We start from the raw sequence: 24,945 nt of genomic DNA, 5'->3' as shown, positions 1-24,945 counted from the left end.
ATGTCATGTCATGTCATATCAAGAGAGAGGGCTACACAGTGAGTGGGCTGCTTAAGACAGCAGACAGTTGTGCGGAGTACATGTGGTTCCCTTAGATGTGTGAGGATTTCCAGGGACCTTTCTCTTTCTCTCATCATGTCATGTGTCCGGTTATCCTGCCCCTTTTCCTAAGGACAGATAGCGATAGAGGATGGCTCAGGAGTTTTTCAAATTGAGGTCTGTGGACTGCCGGGGATTCCTGAGACCCTCACAGGGATCCACTGGTTCAAAACTACTTTTGAAATAATATTTAAAATATGTGCCTTTTCCCCCTGTGCTGACCTTTTTCTGGTGACACAAAAACACAGACTGAGGCCATGGCACGAAACCCTACAGCCGCGATCCTGCCCTTCCCCACCACGCACTCACAGAAATCAGAGCAGGAAGGCCAATTTCATTTAAGGATATCCTTGATGAGATAAAATTAATTAAAAAAAAAAAAAAGAATATCCTTGATGAACCAGAAATAGTTACCGTTTTTTTTTTAAATCTCCACATCAGAGCGCACATCTGTTTAATATCCCATGTGGTAAAAAGGGAAGTCGCCACAAAGTACCGCCTGCAAACGTGTGATGAGCATCTTGGCGAAAAGCACTTGGCTGGTTGTAGGAAGCGTGAACTGAACTAGCCGTTGCCCACCGCACACCAGATTCACTTGACAAGAGCTGCTAGGAGACAAATTATGGTGATTCAGGGATGGGTATTTGGCAGATAGTTACTGGAAAGGAAGAGAAGTGAGCCCGTCACTTCAAGGCACGCGACAGACAGCATTTATTGCCAATGGTAACACTTGAACTTATGAGTGAAGATTAGAATATTAGAAAACTTGCGTCCACTCTTCAGAGCTGGAAAACTTCCCAATACTGAGCACCTCTCTGATGAGATCAGTGGTGATATTAACACGTGTGTGTTTTAAATATTGTGTAACGAAATGTGTCAGTATTTGGGAGACTGTATAACTCACTGGAGCAAATCACCAACACGTGAAATGCGTCATTGGACTTTAAGGTAACAGAGTGTAAAAAGTTCACTGATAGACTTTCAGATTCCGTGTTGCAACTAATCTTCCGGTTACTACCACTTGTTGAGTTTGGTGTCGTATTAAAAAGAAAACAAACCAAAAAAACTGCCCACAATTGCCTGGCTAGACTTTTGAAATACTCTTTCCTTTTCCAACTGCATAGCTCGCTGAAGCCAAATTTTCCCCATATACTTCAGCCAGAATAACACCTCATGGCAGATTGAGCACACGAACAGATATGAGAATCCAGCTGTCTTCATTTACGCCAGATATTAAAAAGATACGCAAAAGTATAAAATAATACCACTTTTTTCGCTGTTTGGTTTTTTTAAATACAACTGTTTGAACAAAATGATTTTTATTAGCATGTTAAATTTTAAAAAAAATTGAACAAACTAACAAATATTTTTAGATGCCTCAATTTTAATTTCTAGCATAGTAGATATTGATGGATAGGAGCCATATTATTAAAACTCTTTGGGACTCTCCGTGATGTTTATAATTATAAATGAGTCCTGATCCAAAATGGTCGGAGAATCACGCAGAACACAGAACAGCAAACACTTATTATTTGAGGAGGGTCCAAACCACCTGGCACTAATATAGTTTAAAAACAGTCATTAGGGTGCCTGGGTGGCTTGGTCGGTTGAGCCTCCGACTTTGGCTCAGGTCATGATCTCACAGCTCGTGAGTTTGAGCCCCGCATCAGGCTCTGTGCTAACAGCTCAGAGCCTGGAGCCTGCTTCTGAGTCTGTGTTTCACTCTCTCTCTGCCCTCCCCCTCTCACATTTCTCTCTCTCTCTCTCTCTCTCAAAAATAAATAAACATTCAAAAAAATTTAAAGCACAGTCATGTAATAATTATTTTGTGGTAGACAATATGCAAATCTTAAAAATAATCTCACCCCACACATTACAAATCAATTTTGCTTTATTATGAAACTTCTATTATGAAACTTCTATTGAAAAGTAAATATTTTCAGAATTTTGCAGACGTCTCAAAGGGTCTTAGGAGTATTAAATGAAGCAGCTTATTCTATTAGAACAAAACAGTTGAAAAACATGATCAGCTTTTGAAGTCATGTGGTTTATGACTGGTTGTTTGCTGTCACAATTAAATGTTAACATCAGCAGCTGTAAAACAGTTGTAATAAACAGCAACAGCCAGTTCAATGACTTGCCCCTTTATATTCTGCATGGCAGTTTTAACATACTAGCATCCAGCTAGTTGAAAGAATGGGTATGTGTAAAGTAAAACTTTATAGATATGTATAAACTTTACCATGCTTTTTGCTTACATATTAACACTGCTGTCCTGCATTGCTTTTTGCAGCTTTTATCCATGACCCAAGATGACTACAAACCATCTGATGTTAGTATATTCTTAGAACTATCATTTATGCTCGTGTAAGTGATGTAAAAGTGATATAAATGGAATTAGCTCCTTTGAGTATATTTTAATAATCTATAAAATTTCCAGAAGTTTTTGAATAATTTTTTGTAGAAATTATATCTGGTTTATTGCTGTTGAAACACTAACTCATGTAACATGAGCGTGCGTATAGTCATACAAAATATATTTAAACTTGTAAAAAGCCACATTGGAGAGTTTGTAAAAGCATTTTGCTCTGCAGATAGACCTATTACATAATTTGAATAGGAAGTCTTGCATGTTCATGGACACACACACATGTATATTTATATCGTAAAGCCAAAGAGGCAAACAAACAAACAAACAAAAAAAAACAAAACAAGAAATCGCACTTAGTGTACGAAATGCTTCAGCACAGAAATTGCAAAGCATCAGCAATGATCTCAAGAGGGGGTGCCAGCTAATGAGACTACATTAGTCCTATGCGCAGATGTGCTAAGTGTGGACAGGGGTGCTCTGGCTGGGGCCTAGGAACCATCTGGAGTGGCACTAGCTGGAGGGATGGCTGGGAGAGAGGCCATCAGAACAGAGGCTGGAGAGATGATCACACCAGATCAGCAAGGCTCAGCCAGCCTTTTCCAGGATTTACACTTGATACCTAGAACAGAGGGTGCCTTGCATGGTGTTTAGCAGAAGTGCAAGACAAGATCAGATTAAATTTTTACTGGGACCACTCTGTGGAAAATAGATTTGGACACAGGAATGAATGTACGCGATTCATCTTTCTAAAGCGGATATTTGATTAGTTGTCCGGCTTCCGTTTAGTTCTTCACTGTTGAGTTATGCCTTTCTAGCGTAAGGGAAGGAGGTGGTATGTCCACATTGAAAACTGGAACTGCTGTCACAGCTGTGCCTTTGCCCCGTGCTCCCCTGGCAGGGCCTGCTGGTGACCGTGAATGGCAATCCCGTAGACTACCACACCATCCACCCCAGTCTCCCCGTAGAGAACGGCCCCGCCAAAGCCGACCTGTACTCCACCCCGCAGTACCGGTGGGAGCCCTCTGAAGACTCCTCAGGTAAGGGGTGTACATCATACCTCAACTTTGATCTCCTCTCGTGCGCACGCTCAGCATCTCTCTGTATCTTGTTTATTGTTTATTGTGTTGGTTCTTTCTCCTTTTAACACGGGCATTGTCTTCCATGGTCAGTATCATTAAGCTCATTTCCTCAAGTTCTCTATTTTTCCCTAGCGTATTTCTCTGTGTATTTTATCCTTGTATATAAAATAAATGGTATAATTGGGGCAAACTCTGAAAAATAAAAGGTAAACAGTTATTTTAAACACATCAACTTACAGTGTTAAACCTTTGTGTGTGTGCGTGTGTTTGGGTTTTTGTATAATTTGATATTGTAATCATGGTTAATAGTTTTGCTGGTTAACGGATGACCATTTTTAGAAAGGGTTTATTTTGTCTATAAAAAAAAAAGGAGAGGGCTCAAACTTGTACTAGGCCTTTTTTCGCGTTTCTCTCAGTTTATTATGTTGAAGGAAAGCAGGCGGATACTAGAGATGACAAATTGGTGGCTTTGACTTGGGTTGTGTTTTATTTTGTTTTGTTTGGCCTATGCAGCATTTTCTAAAATGAAAAAAAAAAAGTAACCCACATTTTAAAAGCTGCAGCTCTGAGATACGGAAATTTCTGGAATCTCTTGAAGAATGTGAATATCTGGCAACACTAGCCCCTCACTCCTGCGAGGCAAGCGTTGACTCAGCCACTGTTGTCACTGCGCTGACGGGGATCATGCCAATCACCAGTTCATAACGACAGAATTAGCTAAGTTTACTGTTGGGGGGAAAAGGCAGAGTACGCAGTTTGCGTCAAAGTGGCTGCAAAACTGTACTGGATTTTTCTATTTATATGGAACTGACCCTGGAGTTGTTACACCTGATCCTACCTTAAGTAAATGGCAAGCAACTATCCAGCCTGTGATTGGTACATTAAGCTTAATGTATTTTTTGTTCATAATTCTTCATCAGACTTACTCTACTGTATTGTTCTGCATAGTTATCAGTGTACCCCGAAGTTGCCTCTGACCTGGCATCTACTTAGCAATACAAAGGGTTAGTCACACTATCTAGCCTTCCTCAGTAAGGTCAGACCAGGTTCACTTCCCTAACCCAGCAGCCCACACATACCCCCAGCCCTAGATGGCACCTGCTGTCTCCACAGAGCCCCAGACTCTATGGGTTAATTACCCATTTCTGCTTCCTACTTGCAAGTGTTTTAGTTTGCAGTTCACTTACTGAATATCTCAAGAAAATCCAGTACTTTATGCAATGTGGTCTTCAGTGCTTTGGCATCAGAATCACACGGGGCAGGCCGAGAGCCAGCATTTGTGACTTTTAAAGTCTGGGACGCTCAGGCCACAGCCAGATACACTTCTCTTTACACATAGCTAACGTAAAAAGAGATGGATACAATTTTGGCTGCTGACAAGGTACACTCACACATACATCATAAGTTGAACTTTCAAAGGTAACATAAAAGCTGGACAGTTATTTTTAAATTTGAATATATATATGCAGACAGTGTTACAAGCAGAGAGGTAACACCACGAGCTGTAAAATCCATCAGATTCCGTTTCTTCATCACTGTGTCCAATCTGTGGCCTTCCCCTTATAATCCTCAGCCCCCACAGTGGAAGGGTGGAAGGCAGCAGGCTTCTGTAGGAGGAAATACCAGCCCCTCGCTTAGAGACTCACTTCTGGAGCCTGCACAAGGTGCTGTGCATGGCCACTGGTTCTTCACTGGTTTCTGTTTCCTTAGCATGGCGTAGAGCGACTCCCTGGTGTGACCCAGATATACGTAGCCCATTTAATTTAAACAGGAGGACAGAAGGGATGTGGCACTCATTACTTCATCTTTGAATTCAAATTAGTTTTCCTGACAAGTAGGGGAGGATCTTGAGAAGAAATCCTTCTTTAAGTGCTATGCCCGTATTTTCCGATTGCTGGTCCCCTTCTCCTCAGCCCTCCGCACTTTCTCTTGCTTTTTAAGATGATCTTTCATCCTTAGTGTGACTTTTCTGCCTCGGCATAACCTAGGAAACCATGGGCCACTGAGCTCACGCTGGCAACGTGGTTGGATGGTTGGTTGGTTAGCTGGCTGGTTGGTTTTCTTCACCTTCATTCTATCCATACTCTAGATACTACGTGTATTAATTATCTATTGCTGAATAACAAATTATGGCCAAACCTAAGGGCTTAAAACATTTAGTGTCATAGTTGCTGTAGGGCAGGAATCGGGTGTGACTAGGATGGGCTTCTCTGACTCAAGGTCTCTGATAATGTTGTAGATAAGCTGCTGGCTCGGTCTGTGGTCTCATCTGAAGGCTCACCTGAGGAGAATCTACTTTCACATCTACCCATGTAGTTGTTGACTGACCTCAAGTTCTTGCTGACTGCTGGCCAGAGGCACCAGTTCCCTGTCAGCCAGGCCTCTTCTTAGGGCAGTGTACAACATGGCAGCTGGCTTCTCTCAGAATGAGTGAGAAATGAGAGAAAGTGCCCAGGTGCCTAAGGCAAGGCCATAGTCTTTTTAAACTTAATCCTAGAAGTCATATTCCATCCCTCCTACTTTTTAGAAGCTCATCAAAGGTCCCACCCACACCCAAGGGACAAGGACTACACAAAGGCATGAAGACCAGGAGGTAGAGATTATTAGGGACCATCTTTGAGGCTGCTTTCCATTCCTCTCAAATTGAAATTTTCTTTCCAGGATTTCTGAGTGCTGGGTTCCATTACGCTGGCCAGGCCATTCTGTTTGAATTTGAAGGGCTTTGTCAGTTGGAAAGAATCTCTGAAGTCTTAAATAAAAGTCTCTGTTAAAACCATATATGTGGTGCAGCAGTTGGGACCCTTATCCAGAATTCACATATTAGCATAAATAGTTACATAATTTTTTTCTCCATCTAGAAAAGAAAGAGGAAGAAGGGGAGGAGAAGGAAGACTTTGAGGAGGAAAGGAGACATGAGGAGAAACGAAGTGTTAAAGTTCATGCCATGGTCTCTGTGTTCCAGTTTATTATGAAACAAAGTTACATCTGTGCCCTTATTGCCATGATGGTATGTATGAAATGGGACAGCGGCATGCTCAAGAAATGCCCCACCATCCTCTCGTGACTGGCACAAATATCTAATCTTTCCAATATCTTGGCAGAGAATGGTTGGGTATTTATTTTTCCCAGCATCTTTATACTACAGATTTCAAAAATCAGGTTTTGGGGCACGTGGGTGGCTCAGTCAGTTGAGTGTCTGACTTCGGTTCACATCATGATCTCCCAGTTCATGAGTTCAAGCCCCACGTCAGACTCTCTGCTGTCAGAGTAGAGCCTGCTTCGGATCCTCTGTCCCCCTCTCTTTCTGCCCCTCCCCTGCTTGCTTGCATGCTCTCTCTCTCAAATAAATAAATAAACATTAAAAAAAATCAGGTTCTGGGGCACCTGGGTGGCTCAGTCAGTTGAGCGTCTGACTTCAGCTCAGGTCATGATCTCACAGTCCGTGAGTTCAAGCCCTGCGTCAGGCTCAGTGCTGACAGCTCAGAGCCTGGAGCCTGCTTTGGATTCTGTGTCTCCCTCTCTCTCTGCCCCTCCCCTGCTCATGCTCTGTCTCTCCCGGTCTCAAAAATAAACAAAAACATTAAAAAAAATTTTTTTAAATCAGGTTCTGTTCTATTTAACCTCCTTGTAAATGTTAATGCATTTCTCTCAAATTAGCCTTACAAGTGAGACGGTTGCCTGTTTTGCCAGTTTAAAAGGATCTATTGGGTAGTTTTTCTATGTGACGCTGAAGGTGTTCAAGATTGTCCATAAACTGCTTTTATTTTCTTCACATGGGAGAATTACATTCACATCTTATCTTAAATTTCAGTGAAACTGTAGTCCATATTAGCTGCAATAAAATTTTTACTGATATGAACATCCAGCAGCCAGAGTTCCCAAGAGCTTTTCCGATTTTCAGTGCTCAGTTGATGCATGTTTGTACTCACTTGTAGGTACATCTTCCGTCCCCAGCATCACAGCTTCAGAAATCTTCATCCTCATCCTCATCCTCATTATCATCATCATCACCATCATCCTTTGGCCTAGAGAGAGGGGATATAAGAAAGTCTAACTTGTCCCCTTCCTAAAAACAAACTTTTATGGGAAATCTGATTTATTTTTGAGACGCCTAACACTTACCTAACACAAGACTCTTCTACATTTTGTGGTCAATGGTGAGATCCCATGAACACCTTTAATGATAATAGAATGAAGATATTCTATGCCTCTGGGGGGGGGCGGGGGGGGGGGGGAATGCCTGAACCCGGTTTCTCCAGGCCTCCCCTCAAGATGTCGTCCAAATGAACCAACCTGTGTGTCCAATCAACTTCAGCTTCTAGTAAGGACAGCTGTACATCTGAGAGAGGGGTGGCAGAAAGAAAGCTCCTTGAAATGAAAGATGGCTCAGGGGTGCCTGGGTGGCTCAGTTGGTTGGGCACCCAACCTCACGGTCCGTGGGTTTGAACCCTGTGGCAGGCTCTGTGCTAAAAGAAATGAAAGATAGCTCGTTAGGTGATTGCAAACTCTCTTCTTTAATGCAAATTCTGTGCTCTTGGGTTCTTTCTGGCATTTTCGACATGTCATCCTCTAAACTGTAGCAAAATTCCAAATTCAAACTATTAAATGTAAATGCAACTTACAATTCTGATTCAGAACTCAAAAGAGTATATACCTTTCTTCTCTCTTTCTAAAAACAAGTCTGGTCTTTTTTTTTTTTTTTTTTGGAAAGCAATAGAGCTTAAAAAGGAACCCCAAAAACCTTGATTACACATTTTGCTACTTAGTATAAAAAAGAATCTATTGTAAAAACAACTTAAGAGAGCAGATCCTTCATTAAAGACATGCCCCTGTCTTGTGCCATATTCATTGTTTTAACGGAGCCATCATATTAATGTTTTAAAAGAGCCTGCCTTCCATGGAAGTGTCCCATGTGACAGACTTTTCATCACAGACAGAAAAAGTAGTCCTGAGGAGCCAAGTCTATTAGAATGGTACTTGTATTTATTCAAAAATATAAAGTCGGAATACAGTAAACTGTCAGACAATCTGGAAACTGAACATAATGCAGAAGCATCCCAAATACCACAACATAAAGTCATATGTCACTTAGGCACTACACAGGAAAGAGGTTTAAAAAAATCCTCATAACTTGTTTTTCTTCCTCTTCCACCCCCACCTTCCCAAGAATAGGGTGCAGGGGAACAGACTTGCTGGAATTGTAATATCTGCGGAGATGATTTTCCTGGGTCACACCCAAACGAATGGCCATTACATCTGTATTTCGTACCGGGATAAATGAATTAAATACACTACTTAATGCAAGTGCATTAACTGTTACCTACCTAACCTTTGATAAACAGTATTTCCAAGAAATAATATTTTCATGAAAATAATTCAGACTTGCTAATAGTTAGCAGTCACTCACCTAATTTCAATAAAAGCAACTTTAATTTCCAGTTTATGTTTATCACGTGTTTCAACCAACAATTTTAAATAAATTTTAAGTAAGTTCACCACTTAAAAAGCTAGCTCTCCTGTAGGACAAATTTGCAAATTGCTGAGAGGAAATAATATGAGGAAATTTTTATGGCCACGTTTCCTTGGCACTCTTAAATAACTCTCCAGTCTAGTTTGGAAAAAGAAGGGATAGATCACTTACAGTTGCTTTTAATACTGCAAAGTAGGGTGTACCTTTGTATCTTTGTACCTAAAGTGAAAAATATTTAGAAGGAAGACCCGCCATACATTTGCCGTTGGCTCTGTTCCCTGCAGGAAGTTAAAAAAATAATGCTCTTCTCAGCAAGATCAGTCTTTCTCTTCGGTTCTCTCCCTATGCCCCAGGTTGGGGTATCTCTCCATGATTTCACCACTGTCTCCTCTCCTTAGTTTGAATATTATTGACTTTTTCCTTTTAGATAACTTTTTTTTAAATTTTTTTAACATTTATTCATTTTTGAGAAAGAGAGAGAGACAGTGCATGAGAGGGGGAGGGGCAGAGAGAGAGAGAGAGGGAGACACAGAATCTGAAGCAGGCTCCAGGCTCTGAGCTGTCAGCACAGAGCCTGACATGGGGCTCGAACCCGCAAACCGTGAGATCACAACCTGAACAGAAGTCTGACGCTTAACTGACTGAGCCACCTAAATGCCCCTCCTTTTAGATAACTGTTAACGTACCAGAGCGGGGGACTATACATTGTAGTGACCATCATTGTGTTTCCTCTTCCTTTCACCCTCAAGGCTTGGAGCATCACCTATCACAGCTGGTTGACTTTTGTGTTGTTGATTTGGTCATGCACCCTTTGGATGATTCGCAACAGAAGAAAATATGCCATGATCAGCTCTCCTTTCATGGTCGTCTATGGAAATCTGTTGCTGATATTACAGTATATATGGAGTTTTGAACTTCCTGAAATTAAAAAGGTCCCAGGATTTTTAGAAAAGAAAGAGCCAGGAGAACTTGCCTCAAAGGTAAGTGAATGGGAAAATAAGAAAACAAAACATTGAAACAAATCCACAATAATCATAATAAGCATATCCAGGCACAGACTTACAAAGGTAGGTTCCAAATATTCAGTGCTTTACAAAAATGAATACGTTAAAAGCTCTAAGAAATAACTCATATTCCTTAGAGGTCTCTATAATTTAAATGTGAATAAATATTACACCATGCTTTTAGATTTTATTTAAAATAACAGTGCTTTCCACTGGAAGGAAAAATATAGGCTGTTACATTTTAATGTCAATTACAGTGTGGTAGAAATTAGAGGGGGAAACAGGAAAATACAGTGTAAAATGTATCAAAGGGTTAGGAGACTTTGATCTCAGTTTGCAAAGCAGGCTGAACACATTGCTATTACAGATAATCACCGATTATTCATAAAAACGTTTTTTCTTCTATTATGTCTTAAAAACACTGTAGCAGCAAAAATTAAATAGGACACTTATTTTTTTCCTTCTGTGGATTACATGATGTGCCTTCATTTGTAGTGAGAAAGCTCATGATCTGTCACTACTCATTATTTTCATGCCCCATTTTAATAGTTTTCACTTCAGAAGATTATAAATTGCCCCAAACTTGGTTTTGTGATCACTGGCAGACTCTAAACACATTCCATTTGTGTCGATGACTTTGCAGTAAGACGGTGAAAGCAGTCCTGTGTAATTCGTGTAATTATTCCATGAGCCTTGAAGTCTTTCTCCTCTAGGCAGAAAATTAGTTTCTGCCTAGAGGGACATTAATTTACATTGCATGAAATCCACCGTTCCTGAGAGCAACCACCTTTTTTACAGGTTACCAGACACCAGACAGCCCATAGCCAAAGCAGCCAGGCATCAACAGGGTGTTAGGAGACACCAAAGATTGGTTCTCATAACAGATTTTTGGGTGAAGGCTATTGGGGTAAGGGAGAAACTCCTAACAGGTGAATTCTAAAGAGTTAGAAGTTAGATCATAATCCCCTGTGTTCATGGACCATGGCCAGTTCATTTATTGATTCATTCATTCATATAAAACTCCCATGCCCACCCTACTCCACTTTCTCTCTCAAACCCCACTCCACGATGACAGTCCCACAGCGTATTCGCATTCACAAGTCACTTCTGCCTCCCACTCTTCCCTCTCATTCTGTCCTTCCCTGGACTTCCTCTTAAACACACACACACGCACACACACACACACACACACACACACACACACACACAACTGATACGTTCGTCTTTTTTTTTTTAATAAGAGAAATTTGAAATCTCATCTTGTGACTGTGCAAATCTGTCAGCCTGGCTCAGAATATTGGGGAGGCATCTGAAAATGTATGCCATCTAACTGGCTGAACTACGTCTTACCCAAAATCAATAGCTCTTGGGGGGCACCTGGATGGCTCAGTCAGTTGAGTGTCCGACTTTGGCTCAGGTAACGATCTCAGGGTTTGTGGGTTCGAGCCCTGTGTCAGGCTGTCTGCTGTCGGCACAGAGCCTGCTTTGGATCTTCTCTCTCTCTCTCTCTCTCTCTCTCTGTCTCTCTCTCTCTCTCTAGGCCCCTCCCCCACTTGCACTCTCCTCTCTCTCAAAATAATAAATATTAAAATTTTTTTAAATCAACAGTCCTTGGGATGGGGGGACATTTGGGGGAAATAAATTTATTACTTGTAAGAAAAAAGGCAGTGTTATTCTGGGGAAAGCAGGGTCTGCATTTATATTTTAATGTACTCAGGAGCTAAAAAGAAAACAAGTTTTGTCATAGATAAAAACATAACCCAAGATCATAAAATCTCTATCACGGTGACATTTGTCAGAGCACATTATTAAACACAGTGTTTGCAAAGTACTGAGTGGATCATGGAAATCGAGAGAAAGAAAAAATATGGCCTGGATCCTCAGAGGTCTGACCACTCTGGGTGAGCCAGACTCAGCTACTTCATAGTATCTATCAGCTGCTAAAATGTCTTCCACATCCGTCAACCATGCCTTCCAAGCCTGTCCTGTAACTCACCTAGGAAAAATGGCCCATCTGCCCTCAAGTATCCCTAGACTGTTACACATATGCATTCGAGAAACAGATTTCTTTCCCAAATTGCAGTTACAGTTCAATGGCTTGTGACTTCCAGAAGTGTTCTTGACTACAGTTCTTGAAATGGTCCTTGACTTTCTCAGGCCCTAAACATGTTGTCCAGGACTTCCTGGGATTGGTTTATGTTGAAGGCAAATGAAAAGTGGATATTTAGGGATAGTTAAGTGGGCAGTTAGTCAAAGTAAAAAAGGACCCATTCATTTGCCGATTTATGTTTTCATTTCTTTGGCAAATATTTATTAAAATCCTACTATAAACCACAATGAGATACTACGTCACACACCAGGAAGGCTAGAATAAAAAAAAAAAGCAGACAATGATAAGTATTAACAAGGAAGTAGAGAAACTGAAGCCCCATACACCACTGAAGGAGGGGGAGCATATAAAATGGTGCAGCCATTTTGGAAAACGGTCTCTCAGTTCCTCAGTAGGTTAAACATAGAATTACCATAAGACCTAGCAATTCCACTCCTAGGTATTATACCCAAGAGAACCAAAAGCCTATGTCCACACAAAAACTTGCACCTGAATGTCATGGCAGTGTTATTCTTAATAGCCCCCAAGCGGGCAACACCTAACTGCCCATCAACTGAGAAATAAAATGTTGTCTATCCATCCACACAATGGACTATTATTCAGTAATAAAGAGAAATGAGGTACCAATACAGGCTACAACATGAATACGCCTTGAAAACATCATGCGAAATAAAAGAAGCCACTTATAGAAGAATGCTTATTATTAATTCCATTTATATAAGATGCCCGGATTAGGAAGTGTATGGAGACAGGAAGTAACGAACTATAGAAGTGATCCCTGAAAGTATAGTCTTTGGATACAGGAAGTAAATTGATGGTTGGCTAGGGCTGAGGTGGGGAGGGACGGGGTGACTGCCATGGGTCTTCTTTTGGGGCAATGAAAATATCCTACAATGGATTGCGGTGATGGTTGCACAACTCCGTGAATTTACTAAAAACCCCTCAGTTGCACATTCTAAATGGGTGAATTGTATGGCATGTACACGAAAAGAAACTGCTCTGTGCCAGGTCCCATATTCTCTGAAGAACGGAGCTTCCCTAAAGTGTCAGCTATTTTTTTCCTAGCCCTCTACAAAATATTAATGTGCAAGCATGGACACTTAGAACAATTCTTCCTTCAGCTCTAGGAGCTGAATGGGATGTTAAAGGGCTCTGTTCTCCAGGATGCAATGTACATTTTCCCATCTGTGGAATTCTTCATAACAAGGAACACTGCAGAGTCCAGGAGTATTATGGAAGAAACATGTCTTCCTTCCTCTTACAATTGTGTTGATGTCACCATCAGGACAGGAAATCGAGGACTAGGGAGTGGTCCTATCGAGGACTGGTCTCCAGGGAGACCAATTGCCAAAGCTGATTTCCAGCCCAGATGGAAGCAGTTTGGACTGTCCAGACATCTCCCCCTGGGCCTGTGCACACTGCCGAATGGACTCCTGGCCCTCGACACGCTTGCTCGTGTCTTCAGCAAAGGGGATTTAAAAGCCAGTGACTTTCAGGTGAAAGCAAGTGAGTGCCCGACTCTGTGTCAGATAGAAAGGCTTATTTATCGTGTTCCCACTGAGAAGTGGGCAAACTGTTGTATATGCTGAAATGCATGTATGCTTGGGACGGTGGCTTAATTCTCATTTTGCTCATTCTCTGCTTTCAGATACTTTTCACCATTACTTTTTGGCTACTGCTGAGGCAGCACCTCACGGAGCAAAAAGCTCTTCAAGAAAAGGAAGCTCTTTTATCTGAGGTCAAAATCAGAAGTCAGGAAAATGAAGGAAAAGGTAAATTAGCGTGACTAGAGATTTTCGTGCTCCACTGAATTACAAAGAGCACCCAAAACGCATCAGAAAGCCTCTGTGCTTCAGACCAGATAAAAGCCAAACATTAACCTGGAGCAGTAGACAACACTATAAGCCCACAAGGAGCTTTAGAAAATGTGCTGTTGTTCGATCCTCACAAAATGAATTCCCACTTAAGGGAAGAAGAAACAGGTTCAGAGAAGTTAAATGGTTATCCATGGTCACACTTTTCGAGCCGTGAAACAATCAGAACTAGAAATTGATATACTAGTTTGGGTTTGTGTTGTTATGTACAGGGGACCCCTTACTCACAGAGACCATGTTCCAAGACCCCAGTGGACGCCTGACACTGTGGATAGTACTGAACCCTAAATATGCCGTTTCCTATGCACACATACCTATGATAAAGTTTAATTTATAAATTAAGCACAGTGAGACATGGACGACTAATAAGATAGGACAATTATAGTAAGAAAGGGTAATAAAAGTTATGTGAATGTGGTCTCTCTCTCTCTCGAAATATCTTATGCTGTACTCACCCTTTTGATGATGTCGTGAGATGATACAATACTAATGTGATGAGACAGAGGTGAATGACGTAGGCATGTGACATGGCATTAGGCCAGTATTGTCCTGCTGATGATACGTCAGGAGGTGCATCATCTGTTTCTGGGCTGTGGTTGACCTCGGGTAACTGAAATGGTGGAAAGTGAAACCATGGAACAGAGTTGGGGAGGGGGGACCACTGTAGTTACTTTTCTAGATCTTGGCAGTTCTTTTTTTTAATTTATTGTTTTTAATTATTTTTGAGAAAAGGAGAGCCCAAGTGGGGGAGGGGCAGAGAGAGAGGGAGACAGAGAATCCGAAGCAGTCTTGACATTGTCAGCACAAAGCCCAGCCCAGGGCTCCAACTCATGAATTGGAGTGAGATCATGACCTAAGCCGAAGTCAGATGCTCAACCGACTGAACTACTCAGGTGCCCCTAGATTCTGCCGTTCTTAAATCTGTCCTCGGGTGTCGGAAATCAAATTAGGTGTTATAAACAGATTAGCATAAAGTATTACCAGGTTTATTTCTTTGAAATTATATTTCACAAAGGCTATGAAAATTGATTATGATTAGTCATAAATGCTGCCTTGTTTACTAGAACAGTCTGAAATCAAATCATAGAGTAACACATAAAACCATGTGCTTCTAAGTCCCACATATGACACCCAGTCAGAGTGTGGCTCCGGGCAGGGAACCAGCTAAATGTAACAGCAAAATCTTCTGTTTTAAAGATGATGAGCAAGAGCTACAAATGGAAGGAGAGGCTGAGGAGAAGGAGGGAGAGGAAGCAAAGGAAGAAAAGCAAGAGAGAAGGAAGGAAGAAGAAGAAGAAATGGAAGAAGATGACAACCAGGACATCATGAAAGTGCTGGGCAATTTGGTGGTGGCCATGTTCATCAAGTATTGGATCTATGTGTGTGGAGGAATGTTCTTCTTCGTCAGCTTCGAGGGTAAAATTGTGATGTACAAAATCATCTACATGGTGCTGTTTCTGTTCTGTGTGGCCTTGTATCAGGTAGGTAAATGATTGTCTTCTATTTTTCCGATCCTTGTGGCAGCCCCAGAAATATATGTGAGCTTCCTTTGACAAGATTCTAAATTAATATAATGCCATGAACCTATTATATAATATAAAGTGATCAATGTGATCCAAACATTACATATTAAGAAGGCCTAAAATGGGAAATGACTATCTTCAGCTTGTTCATCGTTTTAAAATTTGGGGTTCCTAAAAAGTAAGAAAGTATTCATGAGTTTTTCAAAAATTCTTGATAAAAAAAAAACCTGTATAATTAAATTAATTTTTGAATGATAGTTTAAGAACAGTGGCTGGAAAATCTAAAATACTGGTTGATTCTCAGTTCACTTATTCTTCAGAGTTTAGAATCAGAAAACTGTGTATGTAAACATATATGCATATTGTATCAACTATTTTAATATTTTATTAATTAGAATATAGAAAAGATTCTACTAAAATAATTAGCCTCTCCACAAATTCAGTCTTAACTTCTAGAGAAATTTTAACTCAGTGATAAAAACAGGTGCCATAGGACCATCTGGGTGGCCGAGTCGGTTGAGTGTCTATCAGCTGAGTGTTTCAGCTCAGGCTGTGATTCCAGGGGCGTGAGATCGAGCCCCGCATCAAGCTCTGCACTAAGCGTGGAGCCTGCTTGAGATTCTCTCTCTCTTCCTCTGCCTCTCTCCCACACTCACACTGTGTCTCTCTCTCTCTCTCTAAAAGAAAAAAAAGAAAAACATGTGCAACAGTACACTAATCTTGCAGGCAGCCAAGCAAATAAAGCAACTGAAATAAGCAAGAAGAATTCACTGATAGAGATTAAAATCGCTCAACCGAAATTGATAAAAATTTTGAAATATCTTTGAAATTCAGGGTAGGGAGGCACCTAGGTGGCTCAGTTGGTTGAGCATCTGACTCTTGATCTCAGTTCAGATCTTGATCTCAGAGTGGTGAGTTCAAGCCCCACATTGGGTTCCACAGTGAGTATGAAGCTTACTTAAAAAAAAATCAGGGTAGATGTTCTCAGATGAAAATACACAGGCTTTTGGTAAAGAGGTGGTAAACCTCTCTTTACTGGCTTCACATTTTTCTCATATAGTACCACCTAGAATTTCAAAATTGGCACAATTTTCTCTCAGTGATAACTGCCATGATGGCAACATCTTCCATACTAATGCTTGAATGCCTTTTATAAACTAGGTACCATGCCAAGAGCCTTATAAATATTCTGATTTCTCCCTCTTAACAGCACTCCAAATAGGCACTTAGGGAGTAAGAAACTGAAGCTCAGTGTGGTCCGGCGACTCCCCCAAGGACCTAGGTAGCAAGTCTTGTAGTCCTGAGATTCCAATCCAGATCCAACCAACTCTATGAGAAACAGAGGTTCAAAAATTAAAAAAAATGAATTAGATTTGATTTTTTAGTATTTGTAAATATCACCACCTGTCATACTGGAATAAATGAGATGTTTTTTTTTTAATTTGCTTTTTTTTTAATAACGAATTCTTCTTTTCTTCTTTGTTTTTCAACATCTGATTCACAGGTGCACTACGAATGGTGGAGGCGAATCCTAAAATATTTTTGGATGTCTGTGGTTATTTACACTATGCTGGTGCTTATCTTTATATACACATATCAGTTTGAAAACTTCCCAGGCCTGTGGCAAAATATGACAGGATTGAAAAAAGAAAAGTAAGCAGTTTGGTGTAAAATGAGCTGTGGAAACCACAGACAGGATGAAAACTTGCATGCATGTGGTTCAAACATTTTTGTGGAAGGTTTTAATAAAACATGGTGTCGTCAGGGTCTGTAAGTTCCTGGAGAGCAAGTCATTTTATGGTCTCCCTGCCAAGCCCTGAGCCTGACACCCATAGTACATACTCAATGAATATTGACTGAAAAGTGAATTTTCAGCCCCATTTTAATGCCATAACTTTTTTTAATGGCCATTTCATCTGAAACACCTGCTTAGTACTTAACCAGGCATGCCTTCTGCTTTCCAAAGGGAAGTTCAGTTCTACGGCTCAGTTGGTTCACAGGCTCATAGTATAAAGCATCAGCCTCTTCTCATTTAAGTAGCAGGTGCTAAGATTCTAAGGAGCACTCGATGCCGTAGAAGAAAATTTCAGGGGCGCCTGGGTGGCTCAGTCAGTTAGGTGTCCAACTCTTGATTTCAGCTCAGGTCACGATCTCACGGTTTGTGGGTTCGAGTCCCTGGTCGGGCTCTGTGCTGATAGTGTGGAGCCTACTTGGGATTCTCTCTCTCTCTCTCTCTCTCTCTCTCTCTCTCTCTCTCTCTCTCCCCCTCTCCCCCCCCCCCAGCCCCTCCCCTGCTCACACTCTCTAAAATTAAATGAATAGGCTTAAAATTAAATGAATAGACTTAAAAGAAACTTCTGTAAGTGCTAATGGAGTAATGATGATGAAATCTTTTTTTCATGTATGTGTGATATATCTGTACATGTACCCTGTCTTTTTCTAATTTGCTGCTATAAACTTCTGAAATTAGTTACCAGAATTGGGCAGAGGGCTGAATGCATATACCGAGGTGGCTAAGCGAAAAGCTGAAAGGGAACGGATCGCCATGTAGCTAGGCTAACACATCTTGAACATTTATTCAGCAAATATTTATCAAATGCCTCCCATGTGCCAGACACTGACTCTGCCTCGGGACACACACAGGAAGCAAGACAGATGGAGTCTAAGCACTACGGAGTTTATATTCTAGTAGAGGAGACCAAAAAAAAGCCCTACTTAATGTGCAAATAAATTAATTGCTAACTGTGGCAAGTGTGTGAAGGAAAACCAACGACAGATTGAGGTAGTAAACCGTGGGGGATATGAACTATAAATGGAGTGATCAGGGTAGGCTTCCCTGAGAAGGTGACATTTAAACTCCACCTAAAGGGCTTGTCTTAAGAAAACTGCGTGAGTTGGGAGCCGAGTTGCGGAAAAGCTTCCCAGGCAAAGACAGCAGCAAATGTGAAGATCTTGAGGCAAGACTGAATTTGGCACAAATGAAGAGCCAGAGGAAGGCTCGCCTGCCAGGAGCAGGGGGGAGACTGGAAGCAGAGGTGGAGAATAGAGCCAGGCACCCAGGATGTGCATGGCCTGTAGGTAGTGGTGTTGGCATTTTATTCTTGGGGAAATTTTTAAGTCTTTAAGTAACCCTTGACTGGCTGAAAAAAACAATGCTGTCAGAAGGCAAGCGTAGAAACCATAAGGCGGGTGAGTCGGCAACAGCAGTGTTCTTGTGAGAAATTATGGTGGTTTCATCTAGAAGAGGTAGTTCAGAATTTGGCACAAGGTAGACAGTTATTACCAGGAAGACTCGAGTGGGGGGCCGGGGTGGAGAGCAGCATGGCCAAGCAAAACTGGGAAATCAAGAATACCGTTTGGAAAACACTAAATATGAAATAACTGCGGGGAAAAAAAAAAACCTTCTGGTAGACATGTGGGCACAAGAATCCACAGGAGAAGCCGGAACTCTGAATGTGCGTTTGAATCATTGGTGTTAAGATGGTGTGTAAATCCCCAGGACTTGTACATTACCTAAGGGAAACATCAGCGGGAGAAGAGACTCAGCACCGAGGCCTGGGGCTATTTCACATCTGGAGGTCCAATAAAGGAGGAGACAGCGACAGAAGAGGAAAACCATGACAGTGTGGCGGCACCAAGGCCAGGACGGTTTCAAGAAGGATTGGAAGCTGAATTAAAGAGAAGCAGCCACTCTGGATTGGCGATACTGAGGTTGTTACCGCCCGATGTAAGAGCGGGTCCGTTGGATTGGTGGAAGCAGAAACCAAAGTGGAAAGCATGGAAGAGAGAGGGGAATTCAAGGAATGGTATAACTGAGACAGTGAAGACTGATGTAATTTATGATGGGGGGGGGAAAAAAGTGCCCTCATTGCCTAAGAAAAGTTCTTGCTTTTCGTGTCGTTTTGTTTTACAGGCTCGAAGATCTCGGCTTAAAACAGTTCACTGTAGCAGAACTATTCACTCGCATCTTCATCCCAACCTCCTTTCTGTTGGTGTGCATTTTACACCTCCACTACTTCCATGATCGGTTCCTGGAGCTCACGGACCTGAAGTCCATTCCCAGCAAGGAAGACAGCGCCATCTACAGGTGAGCGCGAGCAGGAAGCAGGAGCCTCTTGCTCTGGTCAGGGCGGCTTTGATTCCCCACCTCAGCTTGGGGTGGGGGTGGGGGGGGGCCTGCAGGAGGCCAAGAACTAATGTAGAGTTTCAGCCTTGAACTTGCCATGAGTACCAACCGGGGGGGGGGGGGGGGGCGGAATGTGGAGTATTTGATGACACTTTCTGTAACAATTGGTGGTGACTCATGACTGGTTAATGCGAAGTGATCTTCACCATCATTTGAGTGGGTTCAAAATAGCTGCGCAAATGCAAACACTTCAGAGGTGGCGGTGGATATTTCGTGTCTGGGCTGGTGATGTGTTTTGAGAACATTTACGAAATCTGGCTGATTCAGAGCGTGGGCTGACAACCAGTAAGGAAGTGAGAGCATACCAAAAGGTGAGGCGCGGGATTTTCCCTTCCGCTTTAGAAATAAAGAACCTCAGCTAAGAAGGATAGGATCTCCAATCTAGTGATGAGAATAACAAGTAAGGGAATAAAGTGAAGACAGTAATTGCTGTGATCATCTCTCTGTTGTCTTCTCATCGATAAATATCAAGTGTTTACAAGCAACAGATGAGATATCTGTCTCCCTGCCCATGTGTGTTGAAACCGTGATGGATTTATCACAAATCTCTCAGTCTGGTCCCTCACAGGGAAATTTCAAGCATTCTTCTAGTGAACGTTCACACTGATTTTCCTCTTTTGTTTCAGATTTAGCCTTACCATTCAGTTCCTGGAAAAACACTTGTTAAGCAACCAAGGGGGCAAAGGGCTGTATGAAAGGAGCGTAGACGCCAGCTGACAATCCCATTTAGCCTTTTTGGCTTCCCTCTGAACTCTTCTTGAAGGGAAAAAAATGAGTACGTCAAAAGAAGTTAGAGTAGTATTTCATCACGCACAGTTGATGAAATGCCGAGCGTTCCGTTTTCTGCTATAGTAAGGGCTGGAGTTGCAGATAACTCCAAAACTCTTTTATTTGGTGATGAAAACCATTTTATAATCTTTATCTATGTATTTAGCACATTTATTTTCCATATCGCGTTTTGCTGAATCTGAGTTCACATGTCGTTTTCATTCTGAGTGCGCTCCAGATGACCAACCAGTAGAATGCAGAGATAGCAAGCAGCTGTTATTTCCTACCCTGTCTTGCCACCATCATTAAGAACTCAGCTAAACCCTGTCTCCTCCAAACGCCCGGCCAGGAAGAGGGTACGAATGGGGTCAGTGGCTGCCTTCAGTGATAATCAAACATTAGGAAAAATAAGGTAGTTATTAGAAGTTTGGGAGCCCTCTAGGAGAGATTGTTTATAGGCAAATTTGTTAGCAGAAGAAGTCACTCTAAGGTTAAAAAGCTTGCAAACATAGTGCTGGTCTAGGAAAGTAAGATTTACCAACAATTAGAAAAAGTATTTTTTGATGACCTTTTTGACATTGCTTGGCACACCTGGGGCTAAAATTAGTATTTGGTATTTGACTCTGGCAAGGTAATCTGCTTTATTTAATTATAAACCCTAAACCCTCACCATCTGTTCGAAAAATCATAGTCAATAATCGAGAAAAGCCTTTTAGTCGGCATGTTTGTATGTTTGTAAAAGAAATGTAATTATTGGTGAAAGCTAATGATATCTTTCCATTTTTTTTTCTTCAAAATGCCTTTCTTCCCTCAAATCTTTATTTTCTGTTCAAAGTTTCTCCAGGATATAGGAGCTTTTTTTTATGTTTATTTTATTTTTGAGAGAGAGAGAGAGTCACAGCTGGGGGGGGGGGGGCAGAGAGAGAGAGGGAAACACAGAATCTGAAGCAGGCTCCAGGCTCTGAGCTGTCAACACAGAGCCCGACGTGGGGCTTGAACTCATGAACCATGAGATCATGACCTGAGCCGAAGTCAGACGCTTAACCAACTGAGCCACCCAGGCGCCCCGCCATTGTTCTTATTGTTATCATAAGCCTTTGAGTCTAATGTCACACAATCAAACAGAGATATAGGTTACAATTTTCCAGGAAGATAGAGATTTTCAGGGCCACAGTTTTTCAGAAGACAATGCAGCTCAGCAAAAATTGTACCAGCCAAAGAATCACCTAGGTACATGAAAACTGAATTTGTTCCTCAGAGTTTCCTGGAAGCATATAGAGCATTATTTAATTATGTAGATTCTGGGGAAAGACTACAGTTTCACATGAAGATGTTTTCTCCCCGTTGCCACGGCTGCTCCATTCACTGCCCTCACCCTCCATGTCATGGCAAGAGGGGAAAGAAGATCTAAATGGTCTGTAGCCATTAGAGGTCATTGTTTGCCATCCTCATGGTCATGGTTTAGCCCTAAGAATGCCCTGAACAGTTAATTTTCCAAGAAAACATAAACAGTGATGACAGTATATAAGGCCAGCTATCTAAAGAGGTTAGGAACATGGGATTTCACTTTTAGTTCCTCAAAAAAAAGAGTTGTCTAGGACCTTAAAGAGCTCAAAGTTCGGTTCAAACTCAAGTTCAGTGCTTTGGGATTTCCTGCAAGAGTTTAATATAAAGGTCCCCAAATTTTAACTTTGAACCTAGGATACATATCCCATCTTTTTAGGCAACTTGTTTCCATTCTGGTATTTTCTTTACTAATAGTTTTCACCTCAGAGTATTTATTTGTCCCTGGAGCCCTAATAAATGACCATATTAGGATAAAACTGACGAAGAAAAAAATATTTACAGTGTTGAGATGGACAGTCACGCTTTGCCTTCTCTGCGCCCACCATGGCCCACGAATTGGGAATAATCAACCCATTATATTCCTTACATTGATTCTACTGCTGTTGTTTCTGTAAATATCCAACTGTTCTTTTCCTATTTAGTTCACTACTTGTGCGAGCTGTGTTTTTGTGCATAAATAGGTCATACAGGCAAATGTCACGTGTGACTGAAGCAGAATCTATTGTGGTTAGCCTTACAGAATTATCAAGTTAGTATTACGAAAAAGTTTTGTGATATACATAATAATAAAAAAAACTATTTTTATTTCTAAGCAGGTGTTCTCAGGAATATTATTCCACTTATCTATTGATAAAATATATAATATTAGAGCATAATCACAACATAATTATTATAATATATATACTTAATACTAAGGTACTAGATATCCTAGGTATTTAATATCCATCCCTGCAATTCCTCCATGCTCCGTTTTAGAAAGTATTCTAGGGGCGCCTGGGTGGCTCAGTTGGTTAAGCGTCCGACCTCAGCTCCGGTCATGATCTCGAGGTCCATGAGTTCGAGCCCCGCGTCGGGCTCTGTGCTGACAGCTCAGAGCCTGGAGCCTGTTTTAGATTCTGTGTCTCCCTCTCTCTCTGACCCTCCCCTGTTCCTGCTCTGTCTCTCTCTGTCTCAAAAATAAATAAATGTTTTTTTTAAAAAAAGAAAGTATTCTAATGCATATGGAAACAAAATGGTTTTTTTCTACCTTCAGTCTTAGAAAACATAGAAAACAATATTACTTAGTCAGGATCACTTAGTTACTTAGTAGGATTTCATTTCTTTTTAATCCGGGGGAAGGAGCAAGAATTAATCTATTAGATTGTATTTTCTTTGATAAATTTGCTCGAGAATTGAAAGGTTACAGATTTTTAGCAAAGTGTGTGAGATGGGGAGGAATGAGAAGAACGGACCGGACCTTGCCACCTTCCAGCATTTTTCCTGAATACATCTAATTTCACGTTGCCCCTGAATCTTTCTGCCCTGACTTGTCTTCGTGCATGAAAGTGTCTGTGATGACGTAAAGCTTGCAAGACGGTCTACTTCTTTCCTCTCTAACAGTCTGCTCTTTCTCTCTCCTACCTGTCTCCCTGTCGCCACCGCATGCTACCTCGTGCTCCATCTTTCACCTCGTAGCCATGCCAAAGTCAATGGGCGCGTATATCTAATAATAAATAGGTGGGTACTTCCATGTTTTCTCTCTTGTTGTTTTTTTTTTTTTAATGGTCGCTTAGTGTGTTAAACACTTTACTATGTTGTAAACAGAAAATGATGTCGTCAGATAGTGCACAGTGGTCTTCAGGTATGCTCATGGATGTATTTTGCCAACACAACCATTTGGTGACTATTCCGAATGGTGCTACAAGTGGATTCGGAGGTTGCCAAGGGTCTTCAGCTGGTGCTCAGCCTTGGGTCTTGGTTCAAACGTACGCCCCATCGATTTCATTCTTTGGCAAATTAGTCCAAGGCTCGCGTGAGAGCTTATCTCGCTCCTCCCACGAACGTGCCCACCAATGCCAACTTCCCCCGCTAAAAGTAATCCGCCCTCCTTCTGAATATCCATAGCACTTTATGGTTGCTGCCTCCTGATACTTGCCTTCCAGCCCCCCCACCTGCCTGCCTGTCTTATCTCCCCTGCCAGAGGCATCAGCCCCTCGGGCCTAGAGTCCCTGTATAATTCACCACTGTGTCAGCGTATCATCTGCCTCAGGGCCTTGCCCGTTAGTTGACCTTCCATCTGTACATATGTCGTGAATGAAGTGAAAATAGTCACAACAACATATGGTTATAAGAAAATTAAGACCTCAATAGATCAGCATACTGAAGAAAGATAGTTCCCATCACTAGAGTTCACAACAGATGCAGAGCTGGGCACTGAGGCATGGCCCTTACCTTATAGCCCTATAACTCAGCTGGGGAGATAAAACGTGCAAATGACCACACATAATAAACAATAAGCTTTGATAAGTGTTGTTTGCAGAATTATCCTCAACTTCCCTAAGAACACAGAGAAAAAGATCCTTAGGGAGTGAATTTACTACAGCTGTCCTTACTTTATTAAATAGGTGAATTAAAATATCCCCTTCTATAACTTTATGTCATTAGTAATAAAGCCAGTCATTTAGGTCATAGAAACGTGTGTTTTGCAACAAACCCAATCAACAAAATAACTCTTTTTTGAAAGATCTGTTGGTTTTCTAAGTAAGATCTGTTGGTTTTCTACTTCACTCACTATTCTCTTAAATAAAATCCTAAAGCTGACAACCAAGTAGCAAGCCCTGGGAGGCAAAACTTCTAGGAGGAAGTGTGAAAAATTAGTGCATCGCTCTGCAAATCACTGAAGAAGGAGGGGTGAGGAGTGACTGGTTCCTTTGGGGGGCAGTTTTGTTGACAGCCTGAGGGAGAAAAATCAACCTCAGGTTTTTAGCTAAAAACTCTAGCTGGAGATCTTGAGCAACTATTGAAATTTCATCTCTAAAACATAAGGAACTTTTCTCTCAACCTCTCTCTCTCTCTCTCTCTCTCTCTCTCTCTCTCTCTCCTCCCCCCCATCCCTCCCCCTCTATCCCTTCCCTT

The 24,945-nt window shown here is 41.5% G+C and overlaps 1 protein-coding gene and 1 long non-coding RNA gene across 9 annotated transcripts in view; one reads left to right on the top strand and one right to left on the bottom strand.

Annotated features, from left to right (window-relative positions):
* LOC106989609 (piezo-type mechanosensitive ion channel component 2) overlaps positions 1-24,945 on the top strand; it is a 462,833-nt gene that overhangs the window by 335,621 nt on the left and 102,267 nt on the right. For 5 of the 8 annotated variants that reach the window (XR_008291831.1, XM_053206459.1, XM_053206462.1 and 2 more), the window contains exons 10-18: positions 2,393-2,431; positions 3,369-3,507; positions 6,408-6,556; positions 9,769-9,999; positions 13,782-13,905; positions 15,205-15,488; positions 17,035-17,183; positions 19,444-19,617; positions 23,506-23,547. Coding sequence is in view for 7 of the 8 variants with exons in the window: in XM_053206459.1 (XP_053062434.1) it covers positions 2,393-2,431; positions 3,369-3,507; positions 6,408-6,556; positions 9,769-9,999; positions 13,782-13,905; positions 15,205-15,488; positions 17,035-17,183; positions 19,444-19,617; positions 23,506-23,547 (1,331 nt within the window). In the remaining variant the exon portion in view is untranslated. Of the gene's footprint in view, positions 1-1,962; positions 2,300-2,392; positions 2,432-3,368; positions 3,508-6,407; positions 6,557-9,768; positions 10,000-13,781; positions 13,906-15,204; positions 15,489-17,034; positions 17,184-19,443; positions 19,618-23,505; positions 23,548-24,945 lie in introns of those variants that run through there. The other 3 variants (XM_053206463.1, XM_053206461.1, XM_053206464.1) reach the window with 2 other exon arrangements.
* On the bottom strand, positions 7,671-9,972 carry LOC128312468 (uncharacterized). The gene is made up of 3 exons (XR_008291832.1): positions 9,706-9,972; positions 7,843-8,015; positions 7,671-7,724 (listed from the first exon to the last, which is right to left on the bottom strand). It is a non-coding gene; the product is annotated as an uncharacterized LOC128312468 (long non-coding RNA).

This window comes from Acinonyx jubatus, chromosome D3 (genome assembly GCF_027475565.1).
Source record: "Acinonyx jubatus isolate Ajub_Pintada_27869175 chromosome D3, VMU_Ajub_asm_v1.0, whole genome shotgun sequence".
Lineage (NCBI taxonomy): Eukaryota > Metazoa > Chordata > Mammalia > Carnivora > Felidae > Acinonyx > Acinonyx jubatus.
The sequence above is the reverse complement of the archived record's forward strand: the minus strand, read 5'-3'. Positions and strand labels throughout refer to the sequence as shown.